The sequence below is a fragment of the Carassius auratus genome, chromosome 11 (assembly GCF_003368295.1).
Source record: "Carassius auratus strain Wakin chromosome 11, ASM336829v1, whole genome shotgun sequence".
Lineage (NCBI taxonomy): Eukaryota > Metazoa > Chordata > Actinopteri > Cypriniformes > Cyprinidae > Carassius > Carassius auratus.
Window position 1 is genome coordinate 4,167,587 of NC_039253.1, and position 24,486 is coordinate 4,192,072.

At 36.4% G+C, this 24,486-nt stretch overlaps 1 protein-coding gene across 1 annotated transcript in view; it reads left to right on the forward strand.

Moving 5' to 3' along the window:
- LOC113110818 (protein diaphanous homolog 3-like) overlaps window positions 1-24,486 on the forward strand; it is a 211,720-nt gene that overhangs the window by 78,205 nt on the left and 109,029 nt on the right. The window contains exons 13-18 of the mRNA XM_026275020.1: window positions 4,410-4,502; window positions 5,453-5,547; window positions 7,637-7,738; window positions 12,379-12,618; window positions 15,679-15,808; window positions 22,424-22,548. Of these exons, the coding sequence (XP_026130805.1) occupies window positions 4,410-4,502; window positions 5,453-5,547; window positions 7,637-7,738; window positions 12,379-12,618; window positions 15,679-15,808; window positions 22,424-22,548 (785 nt within the window). The remainder of the gene's footprint in view (window positions 1-4,409; window positions 4,503-5,452; window positions 5,548-7,636; window positions 7,739-12,378; window positions 12,619-15,678; window positions 15,809-22,423; window positions 22,549-24,486) is intronic.

Here is a 24,486-nt window from a genome sequence, read left to right on the forward strand (position 1 = left end):
AAAGCACACAGCTTTTATTTCTATACGAGATACTTTGGTATCGACACTCTCATCTGCATCACTGCCAGTCCTTCATTAGATATATATATATATATATATATATAGTCTTCGTGACATTTGGAGACACCATGTTAGACCATTTCATGTCAGTTGCCCTTTCATTAGCGATCTAAATGTTAATTGATGGGGTTAACGACTTCTCACTACAACGGTGTGGCAGGAATCACAGAATTGGCTTAGATCTGCAACACTAGCGTTCTTGCTGCAACTTCGCTCACCAGATGTTTAGTGACTTTTGCTTGGCCTTTAATGTGCCCTTTGATATGGTGACAGTGTAGTACATAGCATGTGAAAAATTACCTGTCTGAAAGACCTTTTAAAGCACTCTTCTTTGTCTACGACAAAATGTATTTGTCTGTTTAATATTAATCAGCTGTGCTTGTAAGTGAGGCAATATATAGTTCAGTTTGGTGGAGTTGAATCTATAGATTTATGAACACAGATGAAACACAAGATCGAACTGAACGGCATAACACATACTCACTAGACTGCTTTTACAGTGTCTATACTACTCAAACTCAAATGTGTAGATTCCAAATAAACAATGCGTTGTCAGAAAGCTTAGCTGTGGTGAGGCTGTTGTTATGCAAATACCTTAACTTTCGCTTTTTACTTTCATACATTGTCCATACAGTGTGTTCATTTGTGAGGATTATCTCGATGAACTAAATGTGTTAGAATCATGCACTTTTGTTGGTTACAGAGGATATTTTCTGCAATAATTCAAAAGCCAGCGGATAATAGATTTAGTTATTGAATCTATTGAACTATTCCTTTAAGAAATAAATTCTTTACCACATGCTTTCCAATTCAAAGGCGAGATAAAACACAATCCTTGGATGCTTTAAATAGGCCATAATATCATAAATTTATTAGCTATACACTCAAGCAGTGAAGGCCGTTACACACACATTGGTTTTGTGGGCTTCTGAGAGACGGTGCCGTGAATCACGCATATGCATCATCTGTTTAGTGTGTGTGTGTAATGAATGGGCATAGTTTTGATGGCACGGCTGTTATTCATGATGAACAGATCAATACTGCATATCTTTATCCCACACACAGTTGCTTTCTTCTCCTTCTGTAGAAGAGGGGTGATATGAATGGAACGGCTAGATAGAGGGGTGGTGAGAGGGCTGTGCTTTCAGATCGATATTCCAGCTCTTCACGGACTCTTGTGTTTAGAGTGCCCTATATCTGTACATCACAGGCCTGCTGTCATGCATTTCATGTGCTACATCTGTCAGTGTTTGGATTGGTCTTAGAGATCTGCATGAGATATACAGGATAAATCAGCCAATTTGTTCCAATTACATAGAGAACATGAATCTTTAATAATCTTCCTCCATCTTGCTGATTACAATTAGTTCTTTAGGGTTTTACTTTCTCAAGTTCTAGCCATCCCACAATTCGCCAAATCAAATTGGTCCGCTCCAGAGTTTTAGCATAATTAACAATTAATTGTGGAATTTAATGAGAAATCACGTCTCTACTTTCTCTTGGTCTTCAGGCTCTTTTTTCTGTTTCTATCTCATTGTCTTTTGTTTTTTCTGGCTCTCTCTGTCTTTTTCTGTTGGCTGCTGTCACTGATTCTTGTTCTTTTTTCTATCTTCTCCATCCTTTCTCTGCTCACTAAAGTGTCTGAGGAGAGTGAACCTGTGGAAGAGCCACTCAAGTACAGTAAGTGTGTGGATGTATGGAGAGTGAGTTTTTCCTGCATGTGGTCCCTTCCTGCTGACTCCATCCATTGGGTATTTAAGTAAAACAAAACATAAACAACCAGAGACGATACTCAACAGGGCTTTGGAACCCAGTGAGCTGCCTTGCGGTCTACTTCCCTACATAGAAGAATGTCTTCTAGGATGGCATCCTAACTAAAATTGAATCAGTTTTACAAATATAAAATGCTGTTCAAACCTTTGGGGTCAGAACTTTTATTTATTTATTTATTTAATTTCCTTTTTTACAAATTACAATTATTAATAAAATATTATTCAGTTAGAAAATATTACATTGAAGTGACAGTAAGGATATTTCAAATTTTGCAAAGAAAATAACAAATAAATGCTGATAATCTGATTAATCAAAGAATCCTGAAAAAAAGCAGAACTGTTTTCAACATCGATTATAATGTGAAAATATATATCACAAATCTTACCAGCCTCAAACTTTCTGAACATTCCGGAATTATAGTATATACTGCTGTCATGGACTGACCAAAAGGTGTCACTTTTGGCCTTTCTCACTTTTTGGCCTAGTGCTTTGCAGTGCAGTTTAGGTAGGCAGCTCTCTTTGTTGGAAAATAGCTACACTGTAAACCCTGATAAGTTCACAGAACTCAAAAAATATTTTGTAACAGATTACACAAAAACATTTAAGTGATGTTTTTAAATGTTTTAAGTTTACATAAACTTAAAAAACTTAATTCCAGTTGCCTTAAAATATCTCAGAGTTATCTTAAATAATTATATTTCTGAACTTATAATTAGGGAGTAATTCACTCATAATTTTATCTATTTTTCAACTCCTATAATGTGGGAAATACACTCAAAATTAGGCTTTTGCTGTCCATCCTCAGTCTAACCACAGACTCTACTCTTCACCACAACGGTAACACTACAAATCCAACATAACATAAACCTTTGTAAAATCTAATATAACACAACATTTATGTATTAACTTATGTCCCTCTATGTTAATCTTGTGTAAAAACACACAAAATAACACTTAATTTCTAAATTTATTTCCCTTGTTTTCTGATGCAAAGCATGTTGGGAACTAGAAAACACAATCATTTTAAGTTCACCTCACTACAACAAATTTTTGAGTTAACAGAACTTATTTAAATTAAGTCCAATTAACTTTCGTTATTATTTGAGTGCAATTAACTAATTTCATTTGATTAATTTCACTGTTCGGTTTTACAGTGTAGTTGCTGTATAACCTGTGGTGTTGTTTAGTCACTTTGACTTTCTTTTGCAGTCACTGTCATCTCTATGTGTGAATGTAAAAGGTGTGCTGTTGTGGTTTAGCTGTGCATCTGAATAGGGCTCTTTTCCTGTAGATTAAGCCCACTCCTGTGTTTTGTTGGTATCCAGACAGCCATGTTAATTAGTGCACAAGACAATTATGCACTTCTCTCCGGAGACTTGCGTTTACTTCTCTTAATCTGGTGTTTTAAATAATTAAACTTGTATTGAAACCCCCTGCCCTCCATCTGCTCCTCTTATCATCTATCTTCTCTTTTTTTGTATTCATCACTCACTATCTCTCTTCTGAGATCTGAAGTGGGAACTGTTTCACCTTTAGTCAATGACCTCTGCATGGTCTCCTAAATTTAATTTGTTTTAAAAGCCACACGAAAGACAGAGAAACATGGTATAAAAATATTTAGCTCCATATATTTAGCTAATATTTAGCTTTAAATCTCCATGCATAGCAAGCTAAATGCATACAGTGTGTCTGTGAGTGTGACCCCATTTACTACAGTCATCACAGCTGTGTGGCTCTAATCTCATTCTTCACAGCTGTCTTGCCAAAGACCAATCCCCTTACTCTCTCAGCATGACCATTTCACACTCATTGGCTCTGCCTCAAAACCTAATGAGCTACCTAGACGGTATTTTTGGACATGTTCAAATTGAATCTACCTACCTGGGCAGAATTTTTGGACCTCGAAGTCGGATTCAGATTAATTTGACCTGCTTAGAGTTTTTGGGCATCATAGATACATTTAAATTGAATCTACTTGATAGCATTTTGAGTGTCATAGATGAGGTTAGTTAAAGCTATCTAGCTAGAAAGTGTTTTGGGACACCACTGACATGTTCAAATCGAATCTACGTACTTGGACTGCAGTTTTGGGCATCACAGACAAGTTTACATTTAAGCTGCACAATGATGGACATGGACCTGTTCAAATCAAAGCATTGCTCGAGCACTATGGGTGTTTAAAAGTGTGCAGTTTTCCATTCAGCACACGTTACATCACCCTCTCGTCAACATGACATGTTTACACAATGCCACCCTGCTCATCATCTGACCCCGAGAGGTCAACATATCACAGAACCCCACGGGTCCTCATTAAATCGATTTCCCTTTAGGCTTTCCTCTTTAATTATTCAGTGTTTTCTGTTCAGTGGTGTTTAAGTTGAAATGCTAGTTTCTTTCCCACATGTGACTGACAGTAATGGTGAAAAATTAACCACGGACTGATGTGTTCCTACTGTTGTAGCCCATTAGTATGCTTCAAGCGTCAGTTTTGTGGCTGTCTGTGTTTGGTTTTTTTTTTTTTTTTTTCTGCATGTACTTGGATGTGGTAATACATTTTTGTCGATGATGATTTTCAGCTCGACGAGAAGAGGAGGAACTGGAGAAGAAATCCATCAGAAAGAGAGTCAAAGAACTGAAGGTGCTGGATCCAAAGATAGCACAGAACCTCTGTGAGTCTGAACCAGTAATCTTTGTTTTTTTGTTTTGTTTTGTTTGGTAATCAAGTTTTAAATCATTTTTAATCAATTTAAACATTAGCTAGGGTGGAGGGTTGCAACAAACTTGAGCTTCAGTCTCAAAAACCTAACAGTCATAACATAACACTAGATGCAATAAAAAGTATAGCATGTGCATAGACCAACAATAACACACATAGTACAGATGAGCAGAAAGGTATGTGAATCAAAACAAGTTTTCAGGTGTCCTTTTTTCCTTGCGTCTGTCCTTTTTTTTTTTTCCTCAGAACCTTGAGGTACATAAAAACACCTGTCTTGTGCCTTTACACAACATCTTCTCTCTCTCTCTCTTTCCATCTTTCACAGACACTTCTCTTTGCATCTGTTTTGAATCATTTAAACTGCTTTTCTCCCCTCTTCTTTACTTTTTCTCTGTTTTTGATTTGCATGTATTCACACCAATTCATTTGGCCGAGTGTCTCTGTGGCAATAAGCAGAGTTCTGTAATAAAAGGGAAAGGGAGAAATGAAATGTTCCTGTCCCAGCTGAACACCCCGCCAGTCAGATCACTGTCCCTCACCCTTTTTTTCATCCTTCTGTCATTCACTTACTCCTTCTCTCACCTCCCCTTTATTGCCATTCTTCTGAAATGGGATTTTAGCTCGGGAACTGTGAGTATTTGTGACAAATGCAGGCAGAGGTGAAAACCCTGTTGTCTTGATATATGAATGTTATCTTGATACTGCCTCATCTGGCCTTCGTCTCCACCAGTTGAAGTGAGTTTCAAATGCAGACAGCGTCAAGCTCATTCTTTCTTTTTATCAGATATTATCACCATGCTGTGGACATACACACATGCTCCCAAAACAAAGAGTGTGTGTGGCTTGTTGATGAATTACTCCAGGGAGTTTTTGATGTAAACTCTGTCTCTCTCGCTACCTTAGCCATTTTCCTGGGGTCGTTCCGTATGCCCTATGAGGAGATCAGGAGAATGATTTTAGAGGTGGACGAGGATCAGCTGACTGAGCCCATGATCCAGGTAACATCACCTCTCATCACCATTCATGACCTTTCAAGCATGCCCATGTTCACAGAGGACAGCCACAGATGTGAGCAATTCCAAATACATTTTTCAGCGGCACATCTATGTTATAGGGTGCTTGTATAACTGATACATGGTAATTATGAATAGCTTTACAAACATGTCTCATGCACATGCACATTAGAACACATTTTTCAGCTGTTATAATGAAGGAGATGGTCTACGACTGCGTCACTATACACTATTGTTTCTCATGGTTTTGGATTTTCATCAAACACATCATAGAAGGACTGCACAGCGGCATAACAGAATCGTCTGCTTGACACTTTTCTCCAGTTGCATGGTTTAAATGCATATATTTCATTTTTGTTTTATAGATACATTAAACATTCTCCCTCTCTTTGATTTCCGCCTGCTTTTTATCATTCAGCGTGGATGTCAGGCTCAACTTTATGTATTTTTCACTAGCTCAATGCACAGAAGGTTCTCATTCACTATTATAGTTTTAAAATATCCACTACTTCAGATCCATAACTGGGCTTTGTTATTTTATAATGCTTCCCACAAGCAGCCTCATATTTATCTTAATGACTGAGATGGGAACATCAGAAGTATCCATCTGCATCTTTACCCTATATTTCATTTTGGAGTTGAAATAGACAAAAGTGGCCGTCCATCTATTTGGCTCATGTTCATGTGCACTAATGAAGTGGCCATTTGGAAATAAACTAAACCAGTTAATTTATGGTTATATGAAGCTTCAAAGTTTTTTCCTTTTGAAGGAAGAGAGGTTGAGAGAGGTGCTTCCTGACTCTCCTGAACCCCTACAGATAAGCAGTTAATTAAAAGTGCATTTATGTTGTAGTGCTTCATGCCAATACCTATGAGTTAACGGATTCAAAAAACAAGAAGATTGCAATACGTTAATAAAGGAGAATAGCTGGAGATCTATATATATATCTACGATTTAATGATCTCGTGGAGAGTGACAAGGGTACACGAGAGGTTAAGAGAACACACGCTGTGGATAGACATGTTCACATGATTGCATGCATAAAAAGGATTCAATTGCTGCTAAAACATTTCAAGTATTTTCTCGTAGCATTTGGTTTTTATGAGACAGACTAAATGGAGATTGACAGCTGCTGATTTGGGAAAAGAGATGCTGAAATGGATAACGAAACATCATTGTGCTACCAATGCTTTGAGATAAAACCACATTGTATCATAAAGCTGTGTTAGTCCAATGGTGTGAATACCTTTCAACTCATTTACAACTTTTTTTTTGATATGTGCAATGGAAAATCAGTGGACTTGGGTGTGAGTTCTATAACTCTAGAATTTGGCGTAAAAATCAAACAACTTTTTAGACCTGAGCAGATTTTAAAACATTAGGCATCACACACTTGGGACTTTCTAAATATTTAGAGAGGAGAAAATGTGGGCATCAAACACTAAGACTAGTGAGGATCACTCACTATCAGACTTTCAAGTCATTCTGAACACAACAAACTAACACAGAAATGTCTCGTTGCTAGGAGATGTGCAACAAATGAAAACAATACGTTTTCTAAAATAGGTTGAAAATATCAACTAGCAGGAATCATAGTCTGAAGCTAAAAAAAGAAAATGTCAGAGTCTGTGACCTTTATTATTTTCAATCAAATCAAATAAGTTAAAATAATATTAATGGTATGTATCACAATAAAGTTATTGCATTATTGATTTATTTTATGGAGTTTTTTAGTTTTAGATCTGCTAATGAGCAGGTTGTAGTTTTATTTCCAGCCTGGGCAACCCATGGACTGAGGGGTTACTGATATCACAGGTCTGCTCAAGTGCTGTTTTGCCCTTGAGCAAGGTGCTTAACCTCAGAATTCCCCAGGGAGATATATCGTCCCTTCATTTAGTCTAGTGTGTCATTAATTGGCAGAAAGTCGATTTAGATGAGGAGCTCCTCTAAATGGCTAGACACTAGAACTAAACCATCAACAATTAGATTGAAGGTTAAAGTTGAACGGTTAATTGAATGAATGTAGCACACATTCTTTGTAACACGAGTTCTTTGTCTTGTTCTCCTCTCTAGAATCTTGTGAAGTACCTGCCTGAACAAGAACAGCTGAACGCACTGGTCAAGTACAAGAGCGAATTTGCCAACCTCTCTGAACCGGAGCAGTTTGGAGTAGTGGTAATCCCCCCCCCCCACACACACGCACACACACACACAGACACTCTCTCTCTCTTCTCAATTCTGAATGGTTTTCATATGATTTTACTCTTTAGTCTAGTGACATGTCCAGTAAGGAGTCATTGGTAATTTTTTTTATTTAAACTTTTCTCAGGTCGATGTTGTGTTTGTCCCTCTACAAAAGATTTAATCTCTTAAATTGAAACAGAAACTGATATCATCTAGACAAAAAAACAAAACAAGTACATATTGTACAACCCAAGATAGATGTATTGTGTCTGTGAACAGAGAAGGAATTACTGTAATTCTCTAATGGAAAATGCATATGGTAGACCTGACACATTAATATTGTTTCAACCTAGCTGTCTTTACTGTTTACTCTGTAGTTAATAGAACCGCTCTTGCTGTCGCCCATAGTGAATGTGAATAAGGTTTTAAATAATAAATTATATTCACAAAATGTTAGTTTAACTTGTTGTACCACATTGTTTTCTAGCTGAGCCAGAGTATTTTTTTAAAAAGAGCAAATGTATACACTTTTGGGGTAAACTAAACTTATCTACAGCTCATTGGAACCAACATAAAAATAATTGGCTGAATTTCTAGAACTGAAGCAAACACAATTTTTGCCTGTTATGGTTTTGTAGTCTGAACTATGATTTAAATACAAAATGTTTCTTTTGAATTGATTAATTTTGCTAATCTCATCTCCCCTATTTGTGCATTTAAATTACATCTGTCATTATCTAACACTCACAATCATTTAATCACACTAATCATTTAATCACACTAATGATCAGTCATAACATGAAAATATGATATTGATGAAGCATTAATTAAGCTACCAAATTGTTACCGGTTATGATTACCAGATTGCTCCCCAATATCAATTTGAATCAGTTTGATACCTCTTGATATGAAATACATTTTGTGAACACGTTTTATACTCATAAAAGCTTTATAGTCATCTGTGTTGATTTAGATATCACTGTGGGATAGTGTTATGATATGTTTAAGAGTTGTCATTTGAGATGATAATGAAGGCTTTTCCCATATTTGAATGTTTTTGACAACTCATCTTTGAATGTGTGAGATCCATTTCAGAGCTTTTCTCAAAAGTCGAGATGTGGGAAGTCTAGCTTTAAAAAAGTTGTCAGACTACTGTGACTTTTCTGCCGTTTGGATTTGTCATAGTTTAAGTACATGCAGCTCACCTCTGAACAACTGATCGATCGGTTAACACAGTCACCAATGGCACAGTTCAACAGCTGACCCTGCTGGAGATTTACAGATTAATTATTGGTGTTTGCAAGCATTTGCTCACAAAGCTTCTAACAGGTTGGTTTGCTCCCATTGTTTTAGGCTCATTACACTTGACTTTTTGAGACAACGGTTATGCTGGAATAAGAGAAAGGGGTCTAGCTGTTTTGAAAATGAAATGGAAGTGAAAGGCACAAAGGAATTGTTTCATGCAACAGTGTGGCCTGTCACTGTGTTTGGGGTGTTTGTTATATAATAGGGCATATGGAACTGTGGTTTATGTATGCGTGGGCAGCAGGAAATGATGCATCTGCAGTTCAGAAAACTATCCAGTTCAAAAGGAATTCTTAATCTCCCATAGTGCCATTGCAAGCAGTTTTGTACTCTTTGTTCTTTTCTGGAGCCAGAACTTTGAACCGTTTGTTTGCTGCCTGCTAAGTGGACCATAAAATATAGCATGCAACTGTTGGGACCTTAAAATCATATAGGGTGATTGTTTGTAAGCGTCTGCATGTGGCGTATGTAATACTTCTGTTTCAGCCATCTGATTTGTTTCTCCAAATAAAAGTTTATAATGGTTACATGCAGTATTTTTTAGCTCCTGATAAACTATTTCGCTTTAGTCAGGTGTAGCTAAGAGTAAAGAGCTACAGCGTTTACCGGAAAATTCACGAAGAAGATAAATAATCTGTTGCCATAGCAACTCCCCCCCCCCTTTTTTTTTTACCAGGTCTTAGTTCAAGGTGCACAGAGAGAAAAAGTTTAAATCAGGCAAACTAACTCCGCCAGACATTAGAAGCAGAAAGATGAAACAAGTGTGTGTGTCCCGTTCCCCATTGAGTCCTCCAGCAGGCAATATACGCTGGAGACGTAGCAAGTGTGTTCAGGGTCTACTGGGACCCACACACGCACACACACACACACACACACACACACTGAAATGCTTCTGTTGTTCGGCAGACACTCTGGGTGGTTGTGTGAAATTATGATTTAGCTTCCTGATAAAGAATAATACTTGAAACACTTGAAAAGTTGTTCCCTTCTGAATACTGTCACATGCTGAGTGGCAGGCACCACAGTGTTACTTCCACTCCCGTCTGCAGGTGCATTTGAGTTTAGACTTTAAAGGATGATTTGAATGTCTTACCTTGAGGACTCAGCAGTAAAGTTTAGCTGGTATCATGCCGTTTTCCCTGTGGGTGGATGGATTTGAATTGGTTTCATGTACTTTTTTGAACAACACATGCATATAAGGGGTAATGTGCATTCAGACAGTTAATATCACAATGCCTCGATTTATAAATATGTGTATTAAAAAAAAATCTCTAACAAATCAGCATATTGAATGATTTTTGCAGGATTCTCTGATACTAAAAACTGGATTAATGGCTGCTGGAATAAATTACATTCTAAAAGATAATTTAAAAATAATGTATTATTATTTATTAATTTTTGCCTATGATTGAAATACTTTTCATGTTTACATTTTTATTGTTCTACTCTTGTACTAGACATAGGTTTTGAGTGTTCAGATATAACATATATATAACAGTCCAGTTCTTCTCCTCTTTAGCCCAGGTCTGTAGTTCAGGAGTGGCTTAACAAGAGGAATATGACAACTGTAGCCAAATTCCTTCACACGTCTGTACTGTATGACTTGACCCCAGCCTCAGTCCATTCCTTGTGAAGTTCACTCAAATTCTTAAATCAGTACTGCTTGACAATCCTCATAAAGCTGCGGTTCTCTCGATTGGTTGTGCATCTTAAACACTTTTTCCTTCCACTCAACTTTCTGTTAACATTCTTGGATACAGCACTCTGTGAACAGCCAGCTTCTTTGGCAATGAATGTTTGTGGCTCACCCTCCTTGTGAAGGATGTCAATGATTGTCTTCTGGACAACTGTCAGATCAGCAGTCTTCTCCATGATTGTGTTGCCTAGTGAACCAAAATGAGAGACCATTTTGAAGGCTCAGGAAATATTTGCAGGTGTTTTGAGTTGATTAGCTGATTGGCATGTCACCATATTCTAATTTGTTGAGTTAAATGCGAGCCAAAAATCACAATTAAAAGAATCAAACACTTAAACTACTTCAGTCTGTGTGCATTTAATTTATTTAATATATGATTTTCACAATTTGAGTTGAATTACTGAAATAAATAGAATGTCTTTTCCACTATAATTTATTGAGATGCACTTGTATAATATCATAATTAGCATGATCCAATCCAATTTTAATCAAGATCAAGTCCTTCCCTACATGATAGTCGTATTTCAGAATATTTGTAAAAATAAAAATGTCACACAACAGGAACAAAATTGCTAATGCTGTTTCATGTTGTTTTTTAATTTTTTTGGTAGCTTTCAGATAACATTCTACAAGACAACATGTTTGCAAAACTTCCAGCTTCTCATCATTAATTCATTACTGAAAGCATCTTTTTATGCCTTTGTTAAAATATACAGTTTTGTCTTTTTTCGTTGAACCATGTGCCTGGTGTCATGAAGTCCCTAAAGTGTCTCATATACAGGAGCTATTATGTGATTTCCAGCATCACTGAACCTCCCTGATAATTCTTACTTTGCTGACTTTTAGAAGCTCTAATAAATAATTCCTTGTATATGCTGAGTGTGCCTGCATTTTTTGGGGGGGTGGGTACAAATCTCCCTCAAACATTTATGGCTAGGAGAGCTTTGAATCGGAGTCTGTTTCATTGCAGATTAGCACTGACTAACACGCACAGAAGATGCTTGCTACAAGTTTTCTGAATGTTTACACACATAAATTAGGCATTTGGCTTTGCCCTATTTTCTTTACCTTCTCTTCCCATTTTCTCCTTTCTTTCCATCAGTCACTGATACTGTTTCAGTATAGATTTGTTGTGCTTTTGGTCCATTGTCGCTAGTCTTCAAGGATAAAATGCTCCATGGGTTTATTTACAGTTGCAGACTGATTGCAGTGTGCGTGCATGTACAAGAGATGATATCTGATTATGGAAAACAGCTCTAGACATATTAATCATATCTCTGTATTGAGTATCTTAATTACGCCCTTAATTAGTGATAGCTAATTGGGGCAAATTGTGTCCTGCTCAACGCCCTCCTCTCCATAACCACTAAATGCACACTACAGACACAAACACACATATACGCATGCTTTAATTTAAACACATACACGTAGATCCACTCGTAATGGAAGAGCAGTTTCAATGGAATAAAAATATTTGACATTACATTGATTTAATATGGTTTAATACGAATATATTAATTTTATTAGAATTGAATTATAAGATTAAACCGTAGCCATTTAGTTTGCAAGTGTCCTTAGGTTATATTCCAAATAGATTTACATTTATTTCTGCTTATTTCCTCTTCTTCAGATGAGTAGTGTGAAGCGTCTGAGGCCCAGGCTGAACTCCATCCTGTTTAAGCTGCAGTTTGAAGAGCAAGTGAGTAACTTGCGTCCAGAAATCATGGCGGTGAACGCAGCGTGCGACGAGGTGAAGAAGAGCAAAGCCTTCAGCAGGCTGCTGGAACTCATTCTGCTCATGGGGAACTTCATGAACGCTGGCTCGCGGAACGCCCAGTCCTTTGGCTTTAACCTCAGCTCTCTCTGCAAGGTAAGAACAGAGAGAAAGAGCACGTGTCTAAGATTTGGCAAACAAGATTTGTCCACAATTTGTCCGTGGAAACATTTACAGAGTCTGCAGAATAGATTGAAATATGGTCAGATGTGTTCAATGGAGCTGTTTGTCGATACAAGCATTGTCAGATGCTAGCCTTAGCTTTTGAATCAAATTCATGAAGTCTAGAAGCTGTTTTGGGCTGGTTTATTAGAAACAGAGCAAGTGTAATCCATAAGAACATGCGTCATTTCATCCAGCAAAACCAGCCCTAAAGTCATACGTGTGATTTGCTATCCATATTTACCTATTTTGTGAATTATTAGCCACTATTTATCAGAGCTCTCAATGTTTGAAACACACCCGCCAAAATTAACCTCCTGCTTTCTGTTTTTGGGAATAAGCTGATAAGATGATAATTTATGTTCCTCCAATGTCTGTGAAGGAGCCAAAGCTGAGTCACCATCAGGCACGAGTGCTTCTGCGTCCTTCAGTCCCCTACCGCACATTTCCCGTTACCTTGACCCCTATCGGCCAGCCCATCTAAAGTGCCTTTCGCTAAAAACGACTGGCGTTCGAGAAGATCTCATTTGATTTAACACTATCAAGAACTCAAGTCCACAATAGCCTTATCTTCTGGCATCTATCAAACTGCAGAGACCAAAAAACAGTTTATGGCTATTTCTTTTGTTTTTAGAGATAAGTTTCGGCATACTGACGTTATAAAAACATATATGTGCTTGTCTTTATATTCTCTTTAGTCAGGTGTGTTAATATCACACTAATAAGTTATGTCTGTATCCTTTTGCAAAACCTTAGCAGTCGTCTTGCACCACTGGTAAAGCCCTCTAATGATAACGTTTGAGTAAAATTTTCTGATTTAGTTGAGTGGTAAAGGGCAGAAGGGCTGTATGGTTAATTTTCACAGCAGCCATGCAGATTTACTAAGGTTTCCATGGTGACTCGGCATTGTTGTTGTTTTTTTTTTTTTTATCAGGGTTGATCCACCTCTCTCTTTTCTTTCTTATTAGCCATCCATTTTATTCATTACTCCTTTCACTACTTTTCCCTTCTGTGTGGTGTTAAAACTCAGTCGGCTATCAATGCATTTGTGACTTTCTCGAGGATAATGAATGTTTTTCTGCTCATCAAGTCTCCTAGAAGACCTGATAAAAGACAGAAGACTGTATGGGACATGGTCGCATTCACATGTTTTATAAAGGAATAACCCCAAAATGAAATGTCGGTCATTATTTTCCCACAGTCATGCTTTTCCAAACACAAATTACTTTGTGTTTTCTGTGAAACACAAAAGGAGAACCCTTGAAGAATGTTCACTGACATTTTTCTCCACACATAATGTGTAGAGGATTCGAACATTTTGGTCTGCTCCTCACACAAAACTATTGTATAGCTTTGGAAGACTGAGAATAAAGAACACAAGTCACACAGAGTTGTTTTATCCTTAACATTTTTTTTTTTTTTTTTACGTTTTTGGTTTAATATTTGAACCAGAAAGTTTTAATGCTTATTTTATCAATTGAATGCATTCTTGCAGAAATAAATACATATATACATACATATACTGACCCCAAACTTCTGAATGGTTGTATGTGCCTATGTTTGTATGTGTGCAGTAACTGGTGATAGATAATATATTCTCTACGAATATAAATCTTCAGCTCATTTATGTTGCATATCAAAACTCGTCTTTGAACGTGTCCTTATACCCACTTAAGGGCCTCATACATCACAACTAATGGAGTGATCTGTCCTCACTGCAGAGAGAGAGGAACACTATATCTGCACAGTGATCGAGTCCCTGATGGGCAGGAGTAACAAAGAAAGGATGTCGTTTTCTGCCTTTCAAGTTCCTCGCCTGAGGGCCTGTCCTGATGATCTCTCTCTACCTCTGTTGATCTGATAGTTTGTTTGTTTGTTTTATTCTGAGTTTAACCTGTCAGAATCTCCTTCTTTTGCTCACAGTGGGTTTATTGAGCATATTTAGTTGTCAGAGGGTTTGAAAGCGCTTCCCTTTGAGCAAGTGACTCGCACGTCACTGTTTGATCTCATCAGCAGAGGACGCTTCAGTACGTCATGAACGTCAGGATCTCGATGAATGCTGTTGATTTTCTTTCTTTTCTTTTTTTTTTCCTTTCCTGGAAACCTTTTCCGATTGAGAACCGATATTTGAGATTTTTCAGAGACATCAATGACTTGGACAGCAGGATCAGATTAGATATTTTGGGTTTCTTTTTGTATTGTCATTTTCGTACTTCACAGATGAAATCAGCACAAGCAATTTGTAGAATCTGGCCTTTTTATTTCTTACTTTTTTTTTTTTGAGAAGCCCTTTCAGGCAGAGCAACAAAACCTAATTTCATCCCCCCTCATCTGTCTAATGCTTCACACGGCTTCCAAATGTTCTGACACTGCAATTATCCAGTTGAACCCAGTGTGTATATCCAGCACAAAGCCTGTCAGAACACATACATTTAAAAGAAATGGCAGAGTGCGAGATAGTGCTGAGTACTAAAATGGACTAGATGCAAAGTCGATTTCTTCAATTTCATCTCTCGTTTTAATTTTGAACTTTTTTTTTGAACATTTTTACTTGATCTGTATCTCTCATTATCCCCCCCCCCCCCCCCACACACACACACAGTAATCAAACATCTTAAATCGTCATGCACCACCACCCAGAAGAGCTTAATAATGTTTGTGCTCTCAGCATTAATCAAATGCTTTTTGCACTGACTTCTACAAGGGCCTGTATCCTTGTGCCACGATGATAATCATAACTGACAATGAAAATGTCTTGCTTTTCTAGTCCGGCGGCAATTTCAGTGTACTATCAAATTAACTTGTCAGACGTGAAGGCGGTGGACGCCGATGGCTTCCTTCAAGAATCCCTCTCTCTGATTTCTCTCTATTTCTGTAATGTTCTGAACATTTTTGTTTCCCCTTTTTGATGGATATATGTATATATTTGTATTTTTTTTTTTTAATTCTGATTTAATGTCTGTCTGCATCTCTATACATCTCTTTGGCTCCCAGCTGAAGGACACTAAATCGGCTGATCAGAAGTCCACTCTACTTCACTTCCTGGCAGAGACGTGTGAGGAGAAATACCCTGAAGTAATGAAGTTTGTGGACGATCTACAGCACGTGGACCAGGCCAGTCGAGGTACTGCAAAGTATACACAAAGAGCCAGCATCTATTTAAAAATGGACAGAATTAACAGTTTAATTCAGTTTAGTCTCCCTGGCTAACCGTCTGAAAAGTAAGGGAAAACAGTTCTTTAATGTCACTCTCACGAAGTACAGTACATCAGCTCTACCAGTCTGAATTGTGTGAGTTTGTGTCGACTTCTGCACAGGTTCATTTCACACTCTATCAGCAACAGAGATAATGTCAGCTGGTGTGCGTTTTCACGATCAGTGAGTGTCAGATCTCAGGATCCTTCTGTTGTAAATCTTAATCTGAACAGATCGTGATCGGTGAGATGATATTTTCGACAGTCTGTGTGTCTGCCTGCCTGTGTGTATTAGCAAACAGAGAAGCAGAGGAGCCATTGTGTGAGGTCACATTGCCCTCGGCAGCCCTAGAGGCAGAGTCACAACAGGACTAAACCAACTCACTGCATTACCTAATGCTTCCAGAAAGCAAGACTGAGAGAGTTTTTGGCAGTGCGAGAGCAAATAATCAAACAGAATTATTAGAGACGCCCTGCCTACGTGTATGTCTGGCAGCCTTAGAGAGTGTTTCAAGACCAAAGGATATAAATTATGATGGAGGGCAGGACTTATTAGTTCAGATTTTATTGGATTGTTAGACTTATTAGGCTGTAATATTATTGGTTAATGTTGTTTTCTACCTTTGTAGCGATGATTGCATCGACTGAGCATGAATGTTTTTGAGACGGGGAATGTTATTACATTTTATATTAGCTATAATGAAAAAAAAAAAAAATTTAAGAGTAATGTGCTTTGAAGAATTATGTACAGTAAAGCCAGAGACATTTATTAAGACCTAAATGGGGTTAATTTTGATTCATGTTGACTTTATGATGAACTGTTAGCTCATTTTGACCAAATTAATGTAAATACTCTATTTTACTCACCATTGTGTGCTACAAACACATATGGTGAAGTTAGCAGAATAATTCCTCAGTTTTTTTTATTATTACTATTATATATTTTTTTTTTTATATATTATAAAAAGGAAATTCAGATTTGTACATGATAAATGGCACCGTAAAAATGGTCCATGCAAGTTATACTAGAGGAAAGTCATACACTTTGTGACAGAAAAAGAGCAATTAGTCATTATTCACTTCAAATCTCATCACGCTTGCACATATTAGAAGTCAAACATGGTGCTTGACAGCTAATGTTCAAGTTTCAATGTATGGAAATTAACAGCTCAGATGTGCTTCAAAACATCTCCTTTTGTGTTCCAAGCGAATTTAAAGGTTTCTTTATCATGTCCGCTTTCTCCTACACTTATTGGTTCTGTCTCTGCTGCTTTTTATTAGTTTTACTTTTTGCTCCCTGTCCGTCTTTTTCTCTCCCGTTCCCCATTTCATTAGTGCTGCCTGCTCATGTGCCCTTCATCAAAGCTGAAATGGCATAATGGGTAACATATCCCCACCACACTGAATGTCTGTCCCCGCGCTTCCCTCAGGAAAGAGCCTCTGATCGTTTTACAGATATTACTCCCATTATTCTGTTCTTCATAGCTTGCATTAGCAGGTGCATGTTTTAATTTTTTTTGGCAATTGAAATATACTTTCATTAAGGATTAGCTCATGTCAGTCCCTAACTGTTATGGTTTTGTGTCTCATTGTGGTGCAGGTAGGTCTAGGGTGATTTTCTTAAGTGGCTGCTAATGGAGGGTTCATGCATGTGTGTTTCTTTCGTGTTTTTCAAGAGCACTAGCTGACTGCTGTTGGGACTCTTTTATATTTATTCTCTTTGGCACACACAGATGGCACAAAAAAGGATGTGTTTTAACATAGCAGGGCTGTGCAATGCAAAACATGTGTCCCGTGTGCACTGAATACATTTACCACAGTAGCATGCATGTGATAGTTGATTTTTTCACTCAGTGTATGCTTATGTTTTCCTAATTTTTTTACATAATTTAATAATCTATAATAAAACCTTAGACATTTCTAATGATTGTTGGTTATAGGCGTCCTGCATGATAACAGGTCACCCTGCAGTTTTCTGTAAAATACAATGATATAATAATTATTATTTTGTATATTATAGTAAAAGTCTTTTTACAATAGTAATATTTATCTTAATGTTTTTATATAGTAATATTGAAACATTAATCTTCTGTTTGAGTGATACTTGTGGTTAATTATTTTTGGAGATAGTTACAGATGTTTTATTCTTGTCACTACAATTATGTGGTCTTTGCTACAAACCTTTTGACCTCTGTAACACCAGAGCAACATGCAAAAAAGTTAACTTACAGCTCTATCTCGTGAGTTACCTAGTTACCTTTTTTTTTTTTTTTTCAAATGTGTACTTTCCTTCAGCACAGACACATTAAATTGGCTGCTGAAATGTCAGCTCTTCATCACAGGAATAAATTACATAAAAAAAAGAAGAAAAAAAAACTGTTTATACTGTATTTCTTTAAGAAAATGTGTCCTTGATTAGCATAAGAGACTTCCTGACCTGAAAGTTTTGAACAGTAGTCTACAAAGTGACACTTAACTCACAGTGGATAAATGAAGCCCTCCACACATACACGCAAATATAACTCACTTATTATAACTCAATTATTACATTTAGCAGACACTTTTATCCAAAGCGACTTACAGTGCATTCAGGCAATACATTTTTATTTTTTATTTTTTTTTACCTAACATGTGTTTAAGCTATATAACTTGAAAATCACCAGAAGGACCAAACCCATTCATTACTTTCAAGTAGGGCTGGGCGATATGACCAAAAAAATAATTACAATATTTTTTTCCATTTTTCCATACCTTAGATTGAGCGAAATGTAAACACTGTGACGCGTCGACGCATTTCACGGACGTCAACGTATTTTTGTAGTCGATGTAATTGATGACATCGATGCAGCACTAAAGTAAATATAATTCCTTGATTTACCTTTGTAAAGAAATCTCATTGCTTCTGGGGTTTTTACCGATGACATCTTTACCTGTGTCGGCCACTGTAGCTTCTCTAAAGGGAGGGGTGAGCGGGGGACTGAGCCATTGGTTGCAAATCGCAACCTCAACGCTACATGGTGCAAAAAATTACACAGTGCACCTTTAAAACATTCAGTATAAATGTACAAATGCTATATAACTTAATCACAAATACATACTACAATTATACACCATTACTCCTGTAATAAAATTCAGTCTGAATATCCCAAGTTTCTGCCACAATACCATGATGCAGTGTTACTACAGTAAATCTATGGTAAATGAAAGTGATGTGTAGATTGAAAAGCCTTCTGACTGTCTCGTTGCACACAGTGTTTCTTCTGTTTGGCTTTAAACTACATCACAGAGTCATTCGTGTTCATCGCTAAATTCAATCGCTTCACACCTGGATCTCACAGCACTGCTTAGAGTCAAGTGAGTACCGAGTAAACGCATCTTGCTCTGCTGAGCTCGTGCCACACGGCAGTTTGAACTTTGAATGAATGGCATTCGAATGAGTCGCGCTGTTTCGTTCCGCTTTTGACGCATAAACATTATATCGAACAGTTATCGAACTCTTCATATAATTTTATCAAGGGAAATTATATCACAATAATTATCGTTATCAAATTATCGCCCAGCCCTACGTTCAAGTATCCCTCTGAATGGGCATTTTGAGTGTAGGTTTATAGTCACCACCCCCTTAAAACAAACACACACACACACTAACACTCACTCTGCTGTCACTTTTCAAGATCGTGAGTGATTTAAATAGTTTTGTTTTTGGCTTTAGTGTACATATAATATGTGCATCAATGTATACTGTAACTGTAGGCTAGATTTAGTCATCACATACAGCTCTTGCACAGCTATGTACTTGCTAGGTGGTTATAAGTCAAAAGAGCATATATAACAACATTAGGAATGTGCCAAATGAGTGATGCACTGAAGTGATTTAGGGTCCTGAATAAATGTACCATACAGATTGATAAATAGGCTTGTGTGTGTAGACACTGGACTCTTGGGTCACACTCAAAATGGCAGCGCCAGCTGCTCTTAGCACAGTCCAATGAATCCAGATTTACCTCTATCTCTCTGTCTCTCTTTCTACATTCACTCCATGAGAGGGAGCTAGAGATGGGTTTAGTGGTTAAAATTAGGTTTTTGTATTCAGCTTGTCTCTTCTGATTGTGTAAACATGAATTCCGGAGAAGCGTTATGTTGTTCTGAATGCAAAATGTGTGCCTTTCAACCCTTTAGGCCAAGATATGGGAAATGTATGAGATAATCACTTGTTAAAAGCTTCAAATTGTTCATCGTACATGTTAGAAATTATTAAGGACCAAAAGAAAAAAAAATAGTCAGACTTAACTAAGCAGATTAGCATTTAAGTAGTTTAACATTTACACAATTCCTCATGAAAATGCAATAAATAATATCCAGCTAAGCTGAGGATGTTTAAGCCAAATCTCAACACATGATGCTCAGTCAATGTGTCCCATCACATTTAGCTAACACTGTGCATGGAACGGGATCGTCCCCTCCGAACAGCGTCTGCTTAATCAAAACTGAGCCTCTTATTAAAGTCACATAATTACCTCATCAAACTACCAGCGTGTGTGAGGAACGGATGGAAGATACAGACCTGGTTTGGTCTTACAGGAATTTTTGTACTATTAATTTAACAAATATATCTTTTTTTAAAAAGATAGTTTTTGTTCTAGAGATTGTGTTTTGCAACTCTTACAACTCTTTTGTAATTCTTTGCAACTAAGGCTAAAAACTTACCTCAATGTGTTAGTGATCTAATGTTGAGAATAATGACATCCACACAATCATTGTGGCAAGTGTCAACTCATGATTAATCACAACTTAATCACATATTTGTATCTGTTCTAAATGTATTTTAAATACTTTTCTAAAGCTGATAAGTTGGTAACACTGTGCATCTGCATTTCTCCAACTATGGGCTTAGCAACGGGTCATACAGAAAATGCATTAATTGTGCTTTCATAAAATGAGTGCAGTTAAATTGAGTTTGTGTTAACACATTATTAACACACACACACACATATATGTATAGATATAAATAGATATATACACATACAAAAAGGACTATATATATATATATATATATATATATATATATATATATATATATATATATATATACCTCTGTGTGTGTTTGTGTGTATATATATGCATGCACATCCAAAATAAGAAATACTCTGTGTACATTAGTTCAGAGCATGCATTTGCGTAGCAACATGGTTTACAGCTGTTAATTCACAATTACCATTTTAGATTGACAAACTTTACTGTGTAAGATCTTTATTCAAACTGAAAGTATAAATCTAGGATAATTACATTCATTCACTGATGCTCGACAGTCGGCATCGCTAAACCCAGAAGCGCATATGCTTACCTGCAGGCAACCCGCCAAATCAAAAGTTTTCTGATTTTAAAATAAATATTATTTATTTATTTATTATAAAAAAGTTTTAGTTTTACTATTTGTTTTTGTATTTAATACCCCCTTTTCAGTTTAAAATCTAATATTATTATCACACTTTATTATTTAGTTTATTATTTTATATATATTTTTAATTATTTTATTAAAAATTAAGTGCAATAATATTATCTCTATTATTAATTAATTTTTATAGTTATATTTGATGGGTCACACCATGTGCCGTGTGAGGACCAAACCAAATCTCCAGGTTCTCATATGAGACCTAGGCTGAAAAAATTTGTGTGTGTTTGTGTGTGTTTGTGTGTGTGTGTGTGTGTGTGTAAAATAGTACTTTTTATGATCGCACTTAAAACAAAAACAGAACAACAGCTGAATTACATGTACTGTATGTGACCCTGGACCACAACCAGACATAAGGGTCAAATAGAGAAATAAATAAACTTTCCTTTGATGTATGTTTTGTTAGAATAGGACAGTATTTGGCCGAAATACTACTATTTGAATATCTGGAATCTCGGGGTGCAACAAAAATCTAAATATTAAGAAAATCACCTTTAATCACCTGGTTTTTTGCATAAAAGAAAAATCGATAATTTTTAACCATACAATGTTTTTTTTGGCTATTGCTAAAAATATACCCCAGTGACTTAAGTCACATATAACAAAAATGCCAAACAAGGTGGTTTTTGAGGTCTCATTGGCATTAATCATTTCATTATATTTAATTAGTTTTTAAAGTCTTTTAAATTAAAGTTTATAAGGAGTTATGAATGATTAAACATTTTGACTGTCAAACCCCCTCACACTGCTTGTGAGAGAGTAGACATAAACTCGTACAATTTTTTTTAAGGAAGGGTTTGCTGTCAAGCTATAAAAAGGATGAAAAACGCATCATAACAGGGGTCTGTACAACTGCAGAGTCTTCTGAAGCCGTAGAGCAGCTTTGTGTGAGGAACAGACTCAAATTTATGTTGAAAATATTACTTTCCATTATAGCTCTGAAAACTATTTCTTTTTCTTTTCAGTCAATGTCCCTGTCCAAAAGAACTTAGTTTTTAAGGAATGTTTGTCATCTGGAAACATGTATTTTGGATCTGCTATGAGCAAAGCGTGTCAGTGCATTGTTTTAAAATCTGTATCTCTGTGTGTCTAGTATCAGCAGAAAACCTCGAGAAGAGCTTGAGACAGATGGAGAAACACCTGCTGCAGTTGGAGAAGGATCTGGTAACTTTCAGCTCAACAGACGACCAGCAGGACCTGTTCCTCAGCAAGATGGGAATATCCTTTCACACGTTTGCATGTGCACCCACACTGTACATTTTTTTTTTCTTTATTTTTTGTCTGAACCCTTTATCCAGTGCTGTTTTGCTATCAACATGATTTCTTCTGTGCGTGGTTCTCTAGCACCCTTCAGCCTCACACAGTTTCACAAACACTAATCAGAGTTTATGTCTGCGTGTGTGAATTAATTATTTATATCAAACTTCACCGGGCTGCATGTGAAACCGAAGACGGTTTGATAATGGAGTTATACATTCCTGTACTTGCTTGTTAGTTCTTTTCCCAGCTGTCTGTCATTGCATTGTTCCCTGCAGTCTGGATGCCGTCTCCTCTGCAAATGGCAAACATTTGAAAGCCAGACGTTTTGCCAGGGGAGATACCAGGGGCACGAACTAAACGCTGAACAAAACATATACCCAGATAATCCTCAATGAACCTTTCTTCTCATGCATTTTCTATAGCTCGGGTGGAGCAGGTAGTCTTGGGTAGCTTCATTATTCATGTTTTTGACTTACCAAGCCTTTTTTTCACTTTTATGCTTGCTGTTTTGTGGACAAAAACAGATGATGTCTTGTTTTTTTTTTTTTTTTTTTTTTTTTTACTTTAATACTTGTGTGTGTGCTTGTGATCCAGTGAATTCCTGCAGTTCTGGGTCTGACCCGACTTGCTCTACCCTTCACGCTGTCCTGGCTGGACTCTACCAAGGGAGGTTATTATCTTACTCACCAACCACATAGTGGACCGTCTTCCAACCTTCCACACACCTTTTCTTTTCTGATTATTTTATGCAGCACATTTTCTTTTACCTGTTTTTGCCTTTTTTTATGCTGTAGTATTTTACTTTGTGTTTTATTCTTAAATTTGTATTCTTCTCCCCATTTAATAGCTACATTTAGTACCTCATCCCTGCTGAGATGTCTTATGAATGCATTGACTAAAATCTTAGGGAGCTACCCTGCTAGACAGCATTTTTGGGTATGGATTTTAAAATTTGGACACAGTGATGATGGCAAAAATACGTTCTCTTATTGAGCAGCTTAATAGGTTTCCAGATAGCAATTACAAACCAAGTTTTTGCATTGGTCTCTTACACTGGGACTTGATGTTTAATGTGCGCATTTTTAGTTATGTCTGAAAATATTAGCAATTCATGATATGGTCTTATGGTACCACAATGACTAAAATAATTAATATTTATATTATACTAAACAGATATTTAATATTGCTGCTAATTTCCATTATTTTTCACATTTAGTCTACGTTTGCTTTGTTTTTATTAAAAAACACTGACAGTTTAATGCAACTGTTTAATTTAATTTGTATTTAATTTTTTTGCAAATTTAATATGCAAAATAAATATAAATTTTTAATAATTTAAATGTCTATATATATATATTAGGGCTGTGAATCTTTGGCAAGGCAGCGATTCAATTCGATTACGATTCATAGGTTTTCGATTCGATTCAAGAACGATTTTTGCTAATTTAGAACGATTCAATTCGATTCGATTCACAAGTAATTTGATTCGATTCGATTATAATGATTAGATTCTACATTCTTTAAGTGCTTTCACGGGATTATTTAAATGCTTCTACTAAATTCTTTAAATGCTTAGTCAGGGGGAAAATTACAGTAGCATTTATGGTTAGAGAACCATAGGTTAGAAAAAAAACAAAAAAACCTTTCGTCTATTGTTAAATGCTAGTTTAATGATGCGACATGGCATACGTAAAAATGTATGTAAGCCAAGTTTTTAAAAAAGAGCTTAAAGAGTATTATGCATAAGCTAACATTTTGTCACACCAGGGGCGTAGCCATAATTTCAGAAGTGACAGAAATGTCAAATACAATCATTTTATGTATGTAGCCTATATAATAATAATAATAATGATTATTATTATTATTATTATTATTATTTTTTTTTTTTACAAGGAA